Source organism: Balearica regulorum, chromosome Z (assembly GCF_011004875.1).
Source record: "Balearica regulorum gibbericeps isolate bBalReg1 chromosome Z, bBalReg1.pri, whole genome shotgun sequence".
NCBI classification, from domain to species: domain Eukaryota; kingdom Metazoa; phylum Chordata; class Aves; order Gruiformes; family Gruidae; genus Balearica; species Balearica regulorum.
The window spans coordinates 49,722,007-49,736,604 of NC_046220.1; the positions used below are offsets into that span (position 1 = coordinate 49,722,007).

General features: G+C 41.0%; 1 protein-coding gene across 1 annotated transcript; it reads left to right on the top strand.

The window, feature by feature from the left end:
* The first annotated feature begins 378 nt into the window (after nt 1-378).
* Nucleotides 379-14,553, top strand: PLIN2 (perilipin 2). Its single transcript, XM_075741122.1, has 9 exons — nt 379-525; nt 2,734-2,790; nt 2,873-3,068; nt 3,731-3,813; nt 4,314-4,599; nt 4,918-5,102; nt 5,835-5,966; nt 6,656-6,946; nt 13,386-14,553. Exons 2-9 carry the CDS (start codon nt 2,761-2,763, stop codon nt 13,518-13,520), a joined length of 1,338 nt encoding a protein of 445 aa, XP_075597237.1. The 5' UTR covers nt 379-525; nt 2,734-2,760; the 3' UTR covers nt 13,521-14,553.
* Nucleotides 14,554-14,598: the final 45 nt, after the last annotated feature.

Genomic DNA, 14,598 nt, shown 5'->3' on the forward strand with positions numbered 1-14,598 from the left:
ATTAATTTCAGACCAACAAGGCCAAATCTCTTGCCTCATTTTTTCCCTATACTAGACGAGCTGAAGGATTCGCATGAGAGAAAAGAGCATTTTGTTTGTAACCTTTCTGTTAGGCTAGGCTACTCGAGGGCCTCCATACCTCCTCTGAAAGCCTGGATCAGCCACTCTTTCTGGTCCTTGTGCTCGTAATAAAGCACTAAGAACGGGCCTTCTCAAAGATCGGTTGAACAAGAGTTTCCTTCAGTAAGATTTCTTTTTGTGGATGGGCTCCACCCGCCTGTTCAAATGCCCGTCCGCCCTAGGAGGGAGGACGCTTCCAGCCCCGGCGCCGCCCGCCCTTCCATCCTTACGCGGACCCCCCCGCGCCCGGCGGCGGCGGCGGTGACGCGCCCTCCTCTCGCGAGAGAGCGGGCGGCGCGCGGCCGGCGGCGGCCGCTCCCGATAAATAGCGGGGCGAGGCCAGGTCTCCTCAGTCAGCGGCGGCGGCGCCCGTGCTGGAGGTGGGGCCTCCTCCTCCCTTCCCGGGTGAGTACGGCCGGCCGCGGGGGTGAGCAGGTTGGCGGGAGCGCTCGGTGCCCTCTGCCCGCTAGCCCCGCGGGGCTGAGTCCGCAATATGGTGGAACCTGGTGGAGCGGGCGGGGGCTGCGACTCCGTCTGTGGCTCGCCGCGGCGCCGGCCCCGCTGCCTCCGTCATCGCCCCTGCGGTTCCCCCCGCTTGGAGTCCCGGTGTATTTCGGTAGGCTGCCCAAGGCACTCCCGGGACCAGAAAGTCCCTAGGCGCTCGTCCGCCCCCGGCAGAGGCACTGGACTGCCCCATCCCTGGGGAGGGCCCTGGTGACACCTGAAAACTGGGGCGTGGTCGTCCCTGGGCACGGCGGTTAGCCAGGGCAAGCTTCTTGACTCTTCTGCATGGCTCATCGTGCTGCTTTCTGGTCTTTAACTTCTTTCCGTAGCGGGGGGGGGGGGGGGGGGGGAGAGAGGGGGAGAGTAGAAATTCAATTAGTGACTTTCCTGTTCAGGACCTTTTGCTGGCTCTGAAATATGCTTTTGTACCGTGGGCTTTGATTAAGACATCTTGCTCACCTGCTCCTGTGAACTGGATGTGACTTTTGCCAGAGCTGAGGGATCTCTGAAACTGTGCAAGACCCTAGTTATCTTCCCTGTCTTTAAGAGCAGGAATAACTTCATAAATTAACCCTCTGATTTCAGTAACTAAAAGTCAAATCCATGCCATGGGTGGCTGGATCATTTGGGACACGTTGCAAATACTAAATAATCCTTAAAGTAAGGGCCCTTCTTCCTTCAAAGGCCAAATTCTGTACTGTTAGCCTCTTCTGTTCTACAGCATGCTTTGTGATTCAAAGTGAACTTCATTTGTACTCTATGTAATCTGGCTTGTTATGCTATGTGAGAAACATAACATGTTTCTGGGGATATTTCAATACTTGATAGATGGAAGGAGAATTTCTCTGTTATTGCTATAACCCTTGTCTGTTACCTGCTTATTTGTTACATGTACAGTGGTTAATTTCATTACAGGTGTTACCTTATGGCACGTGTGTTAATATGTGCAAACATGCCTGTAAAACGTTAACAGTGTGCCTTTGTTCTTCTTCCCCGTTATGTAACAAGGAAAAGTTTTACTTGACCCCAGGCAGAGTATTAACACACTCCTTTTTGCATTGTCCTGTGTATGTGAAAGAAAACTACTGTTGGGTCTTTGACAAACCTAGCAGAAAGCCTTGAAAACCACAGTAATTTTGAGGACTTTTAGCTTGCCTTTCTGTTGCTTTCATGTATGCAGGTTCTTCTGGAACTTAAGTGTCATATGAAACCATCAATGCCAAAAGTGCTTCTTGCAGATTCAGTTCAGCCTGCATGCATGCACAAGATGACAGTTCACTTCTTTGTGCTCTCCTTATGTGGTACTGCAATACCCCTTCTTTTATAGGGCTCATATGGGGAGAGCTGTTAGTATTTTCTCCGTGGGAATACATGTTGGAAAGTAATTAAGTAGCATAGGCTTGTTGAATGACTGGTGTCCACAGCCTTTTTCAGTGGGGGATGGATAATAAAGTCTAAATTCGCATAAAAGAGTTATTTTCTGCAGTGGGAGTCCTATGTTCTGTCTGTTACAGGAATGCTAACTTCTGAGCAAGGGGAGCCCTACATGAGCATCAGGCGTAGCACTAGAGATAATGAACTCCTTGAGTTTAGTGGACTGACTTATGAGAATTGAGTTGAGGTGATTTGGGCAGCAATGATGACTCAAATTTCAAACTTGACTCCCTATGCTAATGGAAGACCTAATCTGATTAAATATATTTGTGCTGGATTCTTAATCTGACTTAAACAGCCTAAACTAGAGTTTTAGTGACTTGTTGACAGGCATTTCTTTGTCCTGGCACAACAGATAAGCCCAAGTATGCCTCCTTTGTTTCTAGGGGGAAAAAAAATGAATCCACCAGTTGATAATTCTGCAGTGAACTGCTGTACCTCAAAGCCTGTCTCTTGCACATACCCTACTTGTGTTGCCTAAACCAAAGTAATTGGGAAACAAAGTTTTGGATTTCTACATTGTTCCAATAAAATGTAATTCCTGTATGCAAGAATGTGAACATCCTAATCCCTTGATCAATAAGGTTCATTACAAAAGGGTTGCTAGTTTCACAGCCTGGTGATTAGATAAAGTGGATATGAGGATGACATAACTTGGATATGCTTCCTTCACAGGCTGTGTAAGATTCAAGACCTGAAAAAATGGCATTGGCAGCAATTGATCCACAGCAGGTACATCTGAGTTAGCCCGGTAGTTTTTTTATGTCTAGTTCAGAAAAATAGGAGTCAACTAACCCCTTTCTCCTTTAAACAGAACATTGTATCAAGGGTTGTCAACCTTCCCTTGGTGAGCTCCACCTATGATATGGTGTCCACAGCTTATGTCACCACAAAGGATAACCATCCTTATCTGAAGTCAGTATGTGAGATAGCAGAGAAAGGAGTGAAGACGATTACTTCGGTAGCCGTGACAAGTGCTATGCCTATCATCCAGAAACTGGAACCACAAAGTAAGGCCAAGATGGAGCTGTTGATAACTTTAATTCAGCTGGTTGCTTTATATATGCAGATGCACTTACATTTTAGTAAGGTCATGCTGGTCTGGAGTGTTTCAGGTAGCTGACTGAAGCTGTTGCCTGGCTTGTTGAGTAACTGATTATGATTATTGATTATGATTTAACGCAAAAAAAAAAATCCAGAGCCAAAGCAAATTCCAGCTTTTGCAATACTGAACTTACTGACTGCTCTTGATATGCAAGATGGTTACGTAGTCTTGTGCTCAACACCTTCCTCACATTTCACCTAGTTTCAAATACTACTTTGTACTTTCTCTCATGAAGAACAAGTTGTAGTTAAATTTGGCAACTGTGTCACAAGGCTGTTGTAACCAGGAGCCTGGTTTCATGAGTGGCAGAAGGCCAGGTGCTTCAGCTTGTTCTAACAGTTGCTTGTAAAGTATTGAATGGATTTTCTCTGCCTGCAAGTGAGCTTTTTTCTGGCACTGAAAACCTGCCTTGTTCCTGGGCTTTGCTGCCTCAAATATCACTGAAAAAGGGAGGAAACTAAGAGTGTTGTTGCATGAGGTCTGTTTCAAGAGGATTTCTCAGAGTTATTTATACTAAGGGAAAAAAACCACCAAAATCAAAACCAACTATTGTAATTTCTTTTATAGTTGTAGTTGCCAACAACTATGCATGTATAGGTCTAGACAAAATTGAAGAGAGACTGCCTATACTGAATCAACCCACTGACAAGGTAAGCTCTTTCCATGTACGTATACTAAGCAGAAGATCTATACACCTTTCCTCTTCTCTATTGTCACTAAAAATACAGGAAGACAGATTTCAATAAGCCACACCTGAAGCACAGCTTAGAAGCAACGAAGCAGTAAAAGGTGTTTCTGTAGAACTGTTGGCCCTTAAGAGGCCATTAAGCCTATCTTTTTTAATTTGCCCACAATTTGGCATATCTGTCTGTAGCTGTGGTTGATGGTTGGCAGGTCTTAAAATTCGAGTCCTTGTCCGTTTCCTGCTCAGTGTGAAACAAGCAGTACTTGAATTACTTTTAGCTGAAGTGTTTCAAGCTGAAGGCTGTATGGCGGTCATATTTTGTTTTGTCTTGAACATATGTCTTCAGGGAAGAGTTTCTCCCAGATAACTAATACTTGTACAAGCTTTACCACAAATTTATATCTCCTGGATTATGTAGCTCTTACTAAAAATATTTTTAGTGAATCAGCCTGTTTCCTATGATAGGTTGTCGCCAATGCCAAGGATGTAGTTGTTGGAGCCAAAGAAGCTGTAACAACCTCTGTGACTGGTGCCAAGGAAACTGTTGCTCACACAATCACTGGAGTTGTGGGCAAGACTAAAGAAGCAATGCAAGACAGTGTAGAAATGACCAAGTCAGTTGTCAATGGCAGCATTAACACTGTCCTGGGAAGTCGTGTGGTGCAAATGGTGAGCAGTGGAGTGGACAGTGCTCTCACTAAATCAGAGACCCTTGTAGACCAGTATCTCCCACTTACTGAAGCAGAACTAGGTAAGACTAATTCAAGGTTTTGTTTTGTTGGAATGCTTATATTGGAGAGAAGCAAGCAATCATCTGTTTATTAACTTACTCATTGTGGGGAGGGGGCACAGGCTTCCCAAATTGCCTTTTGCCTTGCTGGTTATAATAGAATCTTCACAGGGAAGCAGAGTGAAAGTAAGGATTTCTACATATGGTGGTCTATCAACCTACTCTGATTCTAAAGGGCTACTAAAGTCTAGTATTCAGCCATTACTAAGCACATAAAATTGCCTCAGACCTCTTAAATTTTCTTCTACTGGTCAATTTTCTTCCTTTCTACATATCTAGAGAAAGAAGCTGCAAAAGTTGAAGGTTTTGAAGTTGGAGTTCAAAAGCCAAGCTACTACATCAGACTAGGATCCCTGTCTTCAAAGGTCCGCACACGTGCCTACCAACAAGCCTTAAACAAAGTTAGAGATGCTAAACAGAAAAGCCAGGAGACAATCTCTCAGCTCCACCACACTGTTAGTCTGGTAAGTTTAAGCTTTCCCTTGAGGTATAAAAAACAAGTGTTGGCATAGTTTCAGAGTGCAGAAAACAGCCAAAAGAGGCATAGAAAACTGGAATTGCTCTCAGATGAAATGCACTTTATAAATAATTTCCCACTCAGAGCTTTTCATGACCATTCAAGAGAGGTACTAAATCAGACTGAACTGTAAACTAAACAGCAATTGCCTGTAATTTTAAGCACTGCAGCAATAGAACTGACATGTTTAAAACAATATGCTTATTTTTGAGTGCTGGATTTGACACATACTTCATTCAGTGAATAAAGTGTCTTACAACTTAGAAACACTTCAGTCCTTTAAGTCCTTTTTGTTAATAAAATGTTGAATTCTTTGTGGGCTTGCTCTTCTTGCTGTGGGCATCTCTGAGCCTTCCTGGGTATTTCAGTAGTCTTATCCTACAGGACAAACTGTGCATAAAGTCATGGCCTTCTATACACTTTCAAATCCTTGTGTAGGATGGTAGTGTGGGGGGGTGGGAAATAGTTAAGGCAGAGGTATACACTACATAACATCTCAAAACTGCTTCCAGTTTTCTATTCCTTGAAGAGAAGGAACACATTCTTATATTCCCCGAATTATTTTATACTGAACTTTTAAAGTATTTAAAAAGGAGGTTACAAAGCAGGTAAGGTAGGGTGTAGCCCTAAGAAACTGTTTGGACTCTTTGCTTTACTTCCTTATTTGGCTGTATTTCAGATCGAGTATGCCAGAAAGAACATGAGTAGTGCCAATCAGAAACTTCTTGATGCTCAGGAAAAGCTTTATCAATCCTGGGTAGAATGGAAGAAAAATACAGGCCAAAATGATGATGAACTGCATAGCGCTGAGGTAAACAGATGTAAATGTAAACCGGAAATAAATGGATTGTATACTGTGAAGTTAACAGCAAACTAACAGTCCCCAAGGTGTGCAGTATGTTAACAGCACAAAAGCTTATGTGCAAATGTGGAATCTGAATGCTGAAGATCAGGTCAGCTGACTAGTGACTACTATGAAAAGTAGGGGACACCCAAACTCTTAAATGACCCTACTTCCTGGAAACACTCTGGGGTTCATTCTCCTTTCAAGAGAATGCTCATCCTGTTTAGCATGTGAATTTGTGTTGGGATATCCATTCAACTAGGAGTCACTTATCTGATATGGCCAGACCAGAAATAACAATTTCTCAGCATACAGCAGTTTTAGGCACAGACTCACTGAGTCTATATGTAGCTTTAAAAAGTGGTTCATTGATTAGAATATACCTACCTGCTGTGACTTGTTATCCAGAGTTTAAACAAGAGCTTGCTTATCTCTTGCTGGGTGGAAGTTTCTGTTCCACAAAGTACTTGAGCACTGAAGAAATATCAAGTACTTTCAAGTCTCTGACTCTTCAGACTTAAGACCTGTTTTATTATCTGCTATACCTTTACTTTACTTACATCCCCTTTACTTTGCTTCTTCATGTACCTTGAGCAACAGAAAACTGCTACAGTTGTAAAAAGATACTAATGTGCTGTTATGCTTTTTGTTTCCAGCACATTGAGTCAAGAACTCTAGCTATTGCACGGACCCTCACTCAGCAGCTTCAGACCACCTGCCTCACACTGGTCTCAAGCCTACAGGGCCTGCCACAGAATGTGCAGGATCAGGTTTACAGTGTTGGGTCAATGGCAGGTGATGTCTACCAGAGCTTTCGGTCAGCATCCTCCTTCCAAGAATTATCAGACAGCTTTCTTACCACTAGCAAAGGACAGCTGAAGAAAATGAAGGAGTCTCTGGATGATGTGATGGATTATCTTGTTAACAACACACCACTCAACTGGCTGGTAGGTCCCTTTTACCCACAACTGCTTGGCATTCAGCATGCTGAGAGCAAAGGTGAAGGGGAGAAAAATTCCAGCCAGAAAGACAAACAGCGTGAACACATTACTAAAACTGCATAGCATGCATGTACTCTGCTGACAGACCAAACAAGTGGCCTTAGCAAGTGTAGCTGTCAAAAAAGCCTCGGTGAAAAATCCATAAACAGAGGAGTAGGAGAATGATACAGAGAAAGGACACTCACACATGGGCTGTATTGTCCTGTGTATTTAAGTCACTCTGAAAACTCAAACTGTCTTGAACACCTGTGTATTGGCAGCTTACAGTTGTCAAGATGCCTTGCTTGTCTGTCAAGTTAAGAAACCTCACCATGTTTATTATTGGTCTCAATACCATTAGTCTAAATGAAACCTATCATAGCTAAAAGAATTTTATTTGTTGCTTAATCTGTACCAAAATATAAGCCTGGCATACTATGAAATGCATTTAAAAGCCCTGCAGTCTAGCCAGGTATGCTTAAATTCCATGCTTGCTGCAGATCACACATTTGATTATTATGGATCTGACAGTCTCAAATTCTACTGCTACACAATTCAAGACAAAAGTTCTGCGAGCACATAATTCCAAAGTGGAAAGTGGGGTTTCTGAATGAATCAGCTGGAGTTACTTAAATGCTGTGACAGTGCTAACATTAACTGTATAAACTTAACTATTGTGTAACACAGTAATCTGACCACAGAATCATAGAATATCTGAAGTTGGAAGGGACTTGTAAGGATCATCGTGTCCAATTCCCTGGTCCTCACAGGACTACCTAAAACAAAACCATACAACTAAGAGCGTTGTCCAGATGCTCTTTGAACTCTGAGAGGCTTGGTGCTGTGACCACTTCCCTGGGGAGCCTGTTCCAGTGACCAACCAAATCATTATCAACACATTTTTTAATATGCAGTATAAAGACAAGATTCATGCTGTTTGTACCCAGGTGCCTGCTGTTGTGTGCCACTTTTTGTAATTCATTTTGTATGCTAGTAATAAATGCTTCAGTAGCCAACGTCTGTCTCCATTTCAGTGGTGTTTAAAACAAATGTAACTTGCTGTTCTGTGACTCCTTCAAACTGTGTCCAGCAGAAAGCAAGCTTGAGATGCAAATGAAGTAGACACTCATTGAAAATGTACTTGTGTGTGTGTGTGTACATATGCAGTGTTTCCTTCCTCCCTTTGTGTTAGTCTTAGCATTACTGCTGGTTTTTTGGTGCTTGCTGTTGCCTAAGCTGAAAGCTGATGTGTGTTCTAATATTGAGAAGAGAAGGATCTGGACAAAAAAACCCCAACCATGTCCTGCCTTCACAGTAGGTGTTCTGTGTGTGTAAGACTGCTGGCTACCTGGTTTGGCTGCTGGCTCCCTATAAACAGTATATACTTCTCAACTGCCAACACCAGTTTTAACCTGCTTAACTTTATTTACTTTCTTTTGAACTTGAGTGACTAATGTACATTAATGCTCAGCTACTTGGGTGGAATTGTTCCTCAATAAATCCTGTGAATCCCTTCCCGGAAGAGAATTACAGTCAGTAAGAAATAAGATTTCTTTGTTTAGGGCTGTCCAGGTAAGTTGTGTCTGTGTTCTTAATGCATGCCCTGTGCAACTTTTGAATTGCAATCTTTTAGTGTAGCAATGCTGGCCACTGTTTTCAAAGAGGTCACCAAATAGTGTGAAGCAAAAATGGAGTTCAAAGGAAGCTTGTCACCTAGTGACAAATTGCTACGTGGAACAATGCCTCTACCTGGCACAATGTGGGCACTAAAGCAAATGGCATGTAGTCTAGCCTTCCACTGTGAGAGGGCTTGCTTAGCTGTTAAGTCAAGGTTGGTCTAGAAGTGTAAGGAAGACACTGGATTTTAAGCACAATATTAAACAAAATTATAACAACAAAGGATTACAGGTAAAGATTCTGTAACTTCCAGCTTTAAACACTTATTTTTTGTAAGGGGACTGTTTAATGTGAAATTAACATGAAATGGTGAGATATTCCTTTACAGCTAGAGCCTGATTTAAGACTTCTGGAACTCTTTCAGCAATTAATTATGTTTACTTTAAGTATTGAATGAATCCAGCCTGAGAATATCCTTTTTTATCTCAGTGTGTAATAAAGTTTGTACAGTGCATCCACTGCTGTAGAGGTGCTCAGGAACAGAATGGGACTAACCAGGTCTGGGAGCTGCTGGCAGTTCAAAGAAGAAAATTCCCATTTTTATATGTATTTTAAAATCTGAAGGCTGTGGGGCTTCATTCTGACATGATCAATCAAACAAGACAGTGAACACTTTGAATATCCTGAGGACTGAGAAATACAGCACTATCCAGCATTAGTGCAAGAATAATACATCTCTGTTCTGCTTTAAGTGGCACTACTATTTTGTATTCTTAGATGGCTAACTCTACTAAATGTCAGCAAGCAGATGAAGTAGAAAGCAAGGAAAAATGTTACCAGCCTAGACCTTCACATCTTTTCTCCCCCATCATGCATTGTTGGGCGACTTCTGTGTAAAAGTTAACTTGACTTCTGACAGCTGACCTACAACTAGTAGCCACCAATAGAGGAATGCTTGGTTAAATGCTTACCTAATGGTTGGGCTAATAGCCTGTTATATCAAAATGCTGTATGCAGGTTCCTGTATTGTGATGTGTGGTTGTTTCGTTGGATCCTGCCCCGATCTGAAAGCGTATAAGTTTCTATCCCACCCACACCCCCCAAATACTTAGAAACCCTTCCTTGGAGGAAAAGAGGCTGGGTAAGAGCAAATCCTGGTTTATTATATTGAAGTCCAGGATTTAAATTACTAGACTCTCCTACTAAGGACAGCACTGGTTATTTAAACTTAATTGCAACTGCAGCTTGCATGGGTACCTTCTTGCTGGTAATCTAGTACAGCATATCCCTAGGCTCTATTCTAATTACCAGTCTACAGACAAAAGTTGGTATTTTTTTTCTAGCACAGTTAGAGGCAGTGATGATTAAAATGCCCACTGGAGCCAAGAATGATGTGGACACCTTTCAAATCCATCTCTTTTTTTGCCACAGTGGGCTGAAGTGTATGCTAATAACTGCTGAAAATTCTCAAGTAGGAGGAAAACCTAAAATACTAAAAGATCAGAGCCTGCTCATAAATTTTTCCTGCTATCTTGTCTGTTTCTCTGTAATTGCATATATCAAATAGCTCAGCTACACTGCACAGAAACTTGCTTGCTCTTAGTCCAAAAACACTTTTGAGGATATGGCATGGGCTAGAGAGCTGTGAAATCTCTCTGGAACCTTTTAAAAAAGGTAAAACCAGGTATGTTGAAAAATTACAGGAAACAATTGATCCTATTTGCAACAAGGCAGATAAACTAGATGAAATGGAACAGAGTGTCAAAGGCTGCTAGTCACACAAAAACTGATTGTAAAGGTTAGAGTACTAATGAAGTAATTATCACTGGTAAAGTTATTTAGGGCTTATTTAGAATTCAGAAAATGATTTTTGCTCCTTAAGAGATCATTTGAAAAATCATTCATGGTGGTTGAAGCTTCCCCTTTCCAGGCTCACTTAACAGAGAACTATTATTCTATCATTGCTGATAATCCTTTGCTACAAAAGTTTCAAATATAAGCATTTGTTAATAGCTCCTATGGTACCAGTTTTTGCAAACATCATATTTATAGCAGGATACACATTGGTCAAATCCAAATAAGATTTGTATAAGTAAACTTCCCTGAAGTTGCAGGGGTATAGCTAGTTTGCTTTGAACTAAAGAAAGGTGGAAAGCTTTTGAAATCTTTCCCATTCCTTAAGATGACTTTTTGAAATTATCTTTTTCAAACTGCAGTTACAGTAATACTATATAGCTAGTAAAACAGGTGAAAGGGCTTGGAAACACTTTATGCATTATTTATTTAAAAAAAACCCCACACCACAACCAAAACCCACAAAAACCTCCCAACTCAAACTTACCTAAGCCATCTAATTAAAAAGAGAAAATGGAACCTAACTTATTAAGCGTGATCTGTGGTCATTTGCATGATCAGAAAGTCTTACGTGCAACAGCTTGCTGGAGGTATTGTGTGCAGTGTTTTGTTAAATGTATTTCTTTTCACACTAAGATGGAAATTTTATTTCTTTTGGATAATACAGTCTCTGATGACTAAAAAATAAGTGCTTGTTCTGAAGGTTCACAAAATAAGAACCACTTCAAATTGTTAGTGGCTCAGTTCTGAAAATATACTAAGCAAGAAAAAATGGATTAATGTAAAGTTAGTATTGACATTAACATTTGTATATGAAGACAGCAAAATACTGAAATATCTTTTGCACTATTCCATGCAAGAATTTTGCAAGTTTTGCACTATTCTGAGTAAATGATCTAACAGCATCTTACAGAGAAATGGCAGGAAGAAGAGTTGTACCTAGCCTTATACTTTGTTGCAAGAATTGACTCGCTGCTTTGCTTCAACTTCCTATCAACCATGAAAACTGATATGAAACTGAAGGTCCTTTACCTAAGCAAGCCTGTAACACCAAGGGCTTTGCATTGTTCCAGTTAGACTGGTGCAGAATATGCTATTCTAATACAATTCAGCATGTTCAAAACTGAGATAAACCATACTGACATCAACCCTGTTTACTCTGATGCTGACAGGCACAGTCCAATATGAAACTCTTTCATGGCTATGAACATCTTACTAGTACGGTAAAGGAGTCAGCTGCTTATAATGTATGCATTAAGAAGATGAAGAAAGCATAAACTGAAATTCGAGTGATTATCCTGTCATCAGTAAGAACAACATTGAAAGTGTCTTAAACCTAGGATATAGTGAAAATTATCACTGGTCGGATACAGTTAGTGAATATGGTTGTGTGCCCTGCTCAGTGTAAATACAGAATAAAACAACTTGTTTAAACTATCCGTTTGGGCACATTTTTAAACAAGTTTGCATGTGGACTACTTGGCCTTAGTCTTGTTAAGATATCCCCATTTCTGCTGCAGTATGAAATACAGGGTCATGTGCTGATAATGGGAAAACTCGTTGATTTCTCTGTGTGGTAATTAGAGTTTTACGTAAACTGCCATAAGCAGAAAGATGCAAGACAATTCTTGCTGGTAGAAAGATGTGTTTCCCCCATTCCTAGTGCCTTTTGGTTTTTTAGGAGACAAAGATTACTGATCTCATTTTGATCAAGCTTAGGTTCTCAAAGTGGTCTACGCATTTCATTGTATTCACACTAGCGCCTGATAAGTGACATGCTGCTTAAATTCTTCTGAAGCTCAGTTTTAATTAGTATTTGTAAGTTCCTAGTGTCCCATGGCTACCTAATCTCTAAGGAACTGAGTGATTCATGTTCAGTGCTATCTAAAACCTGATAGCTGAAACAGTAATCCCTTTATCCTTTGATGTGTTCTCTGTTCTTCTGAGATGTCTTCATAGCAGGCAAAGCTTAGATATGTCTTGCATACTATCTTTCGTAAAGTAAGCCATAAAGTGTTTTGCAGTTAGGGAGTGGATTAAAACTGCTCCTCCAGTCAGCACAGAGCTTAAGTTACACAAATGCCTAGAAACCTCTTCAGGTTGCTGCTTCTTTGTACGTGCAGAACAAAGTCCTGTCAGCATGTAGCAAACGTTATGTGCTGATACTGCGTGCCTGGCTCCAAGCATGTCACATCACCATTAAAGCTAACCATGAATCAAACTATAGATACAAGTACTTTTCACTTGGGGCAAAAAACTTCTGGTTATGAGTAAATTGCTTAATTATATCCCATTTTTCTGAAGTGCCTAAGTAATCTAAGTCCTACTAAGGGGACTTAAGGGTTGGGACTTAAGCTCCTAAGTGTCTTAGCCAACATTTTTAGAAGTGTGTAACATCCATGTATCCACTAATGTCTCTGGCAATTCCTGAAACCTGGTGCTGCTTAACAGTACAGAATACTATACAGTTAAAACAGAGGCCAAAGTGGGATTTCAGTTCCAGATACTTGTTTCCTCAGGAAAGGTTTGATGTGGTAGGCAGGCAGAGCAGTATAGAGCAATCCATATCAAGCTCCTCAGGGCAGGTTCCTTTGTATAGCCCATCGCTTCCAAGGAAAGAAGAAAAGCAAAATAAGTTAAGAAAACCTTCCTTTCTTAATTTTCCGGTCACTGGTTTCACTACACTAAGTTCAGCTCTGTTCCATCTCTACTATAAAATCCTGTCTTCTAAGCAACTGATCTACATATTCCATAGTATTTGGCGTGTCTTAATGCTGTATGTTTCGTATGTGACTAAGCATATTCTGCTTTGTATTCATTTTGTGTCTGATTTCTAGAGATGCTGAGCATCTTTATCTCCTGACTTCACTAAGGAATACTGCACAAATTTATTTAGTTTTACTTTTAAATTGATTGAAATTTCATTCCTACACAGGTTCCAGATTTCACTATTACAGACCTGTCTTCAGAGTCAGATGATATCCCAGATATTTTGGATTTGGATGAAGATGATCAACAAGATTTTTCACGCACAAATGGCCCTTACACTACAGGGCAAAGAGCTGAATAAAGAGAAGCATAAAAATGTCTTTTTCATGCAATGTACTTTTGCCATGCTTAACTTGTATTTCTCCTTTTTAAAGATGAACCTGACTAGCTTAGAGATTATGGGGATATTTTTTTTTAAATAACTACTGTTTTACTTAGCTGCATCAAAATTCTGTTTTTTTTTTTCCACCTAATGAATGTGTGCTATATTAATTCATTAGCCCGGGTGTCACGCTCCCACTCTACAAGCCAGGTATAGCCTAACCAGTATATGCAACTGATCTAATCTTTGTTAATGATTTGTTCTCTCACTGGCAGCAGCCACAAGAACACTCTAGTGCTTTGCGTAAAGGGCTGCCAACAAAAAGAGTTGATGAGGATTTGCCCACAAAATTTTTCCTTTCAGTCTCCAGGAAAGGCACTTCTGCATCTACCTCTTTGCTGCTGGAAGGAATAAGAGAGTTTATGCTATCAGGTGTGGGGCCTGAGACTACAAGAGGGTAAATGCTTAAAAAGGAAAGTTTTCCAGGTATAAGAATAACAGTTAAAAAAGAAAGGGGAAGAGACTGTAAAAGGTAAAGAAGAAAGGAGGGCAAAGAGATACAAAGAGATGTGGGACAAAAGAAGATCGCAAAAAAAAAAAAAAGGGTACTTGAAGGTAGAGATACTTCTACTGACAGTGATCACTATTATGTTTAAATAAAATCTTAACCAAATATTTGCTAAGGAATGCCGAATCTGCATTTGCTTGCACACAGTGACTTCTGTAGGAGTTGGGGTGAGTGGGAATGGGACAGGAGGCAGGCTTGTTGCATCTCTGTCCGAGAATCAGGCTGAACTCCTCCTGCAGAGATCTCCTCGATGTCGCTGGGGTGACTGCTGCAAGTCTGGAGATGATGTAGAGTGCTACTTCCGTACAGCCCTGGAAATGTTACCCAGCACTCAGTTATAGCCGTGAGGTTGGTGCCTCTGCTCTTGCGTCATCTAACACTTGGTGGTTGTGAAAAGTTGAAGTCTAGTCACTGAAATGCCTTGGAATAAAAGCTTGAACCGCATAGCCTGCTGTCGGTGCGCCTTTTACTTGGGTTTCGTGTTAAATT

Bases quoted from the DNA above. Each gene is read 5' to 3' on its own strand.
- PLIN2 (XM_075741122.1), top strand. From the start codon at position 2,761: ATGGCATTGGCAGCAATTGATCCACAGCAG. The intron at 2,791-2,872 runs GTACATCTGAGT...TCCTTTAAACAG, and splicing joins CAGCAATTGATCCACAGCAG to AACATTGTATCAAGGGTTGT. The intron at 5,103-5,834 runs GTAAGTTTAAGC...GCTGTATTTCAG, and splicing joins TCCACCACACTGTTAGTCTG to ATCGAGTATGCCAGAAAGAA.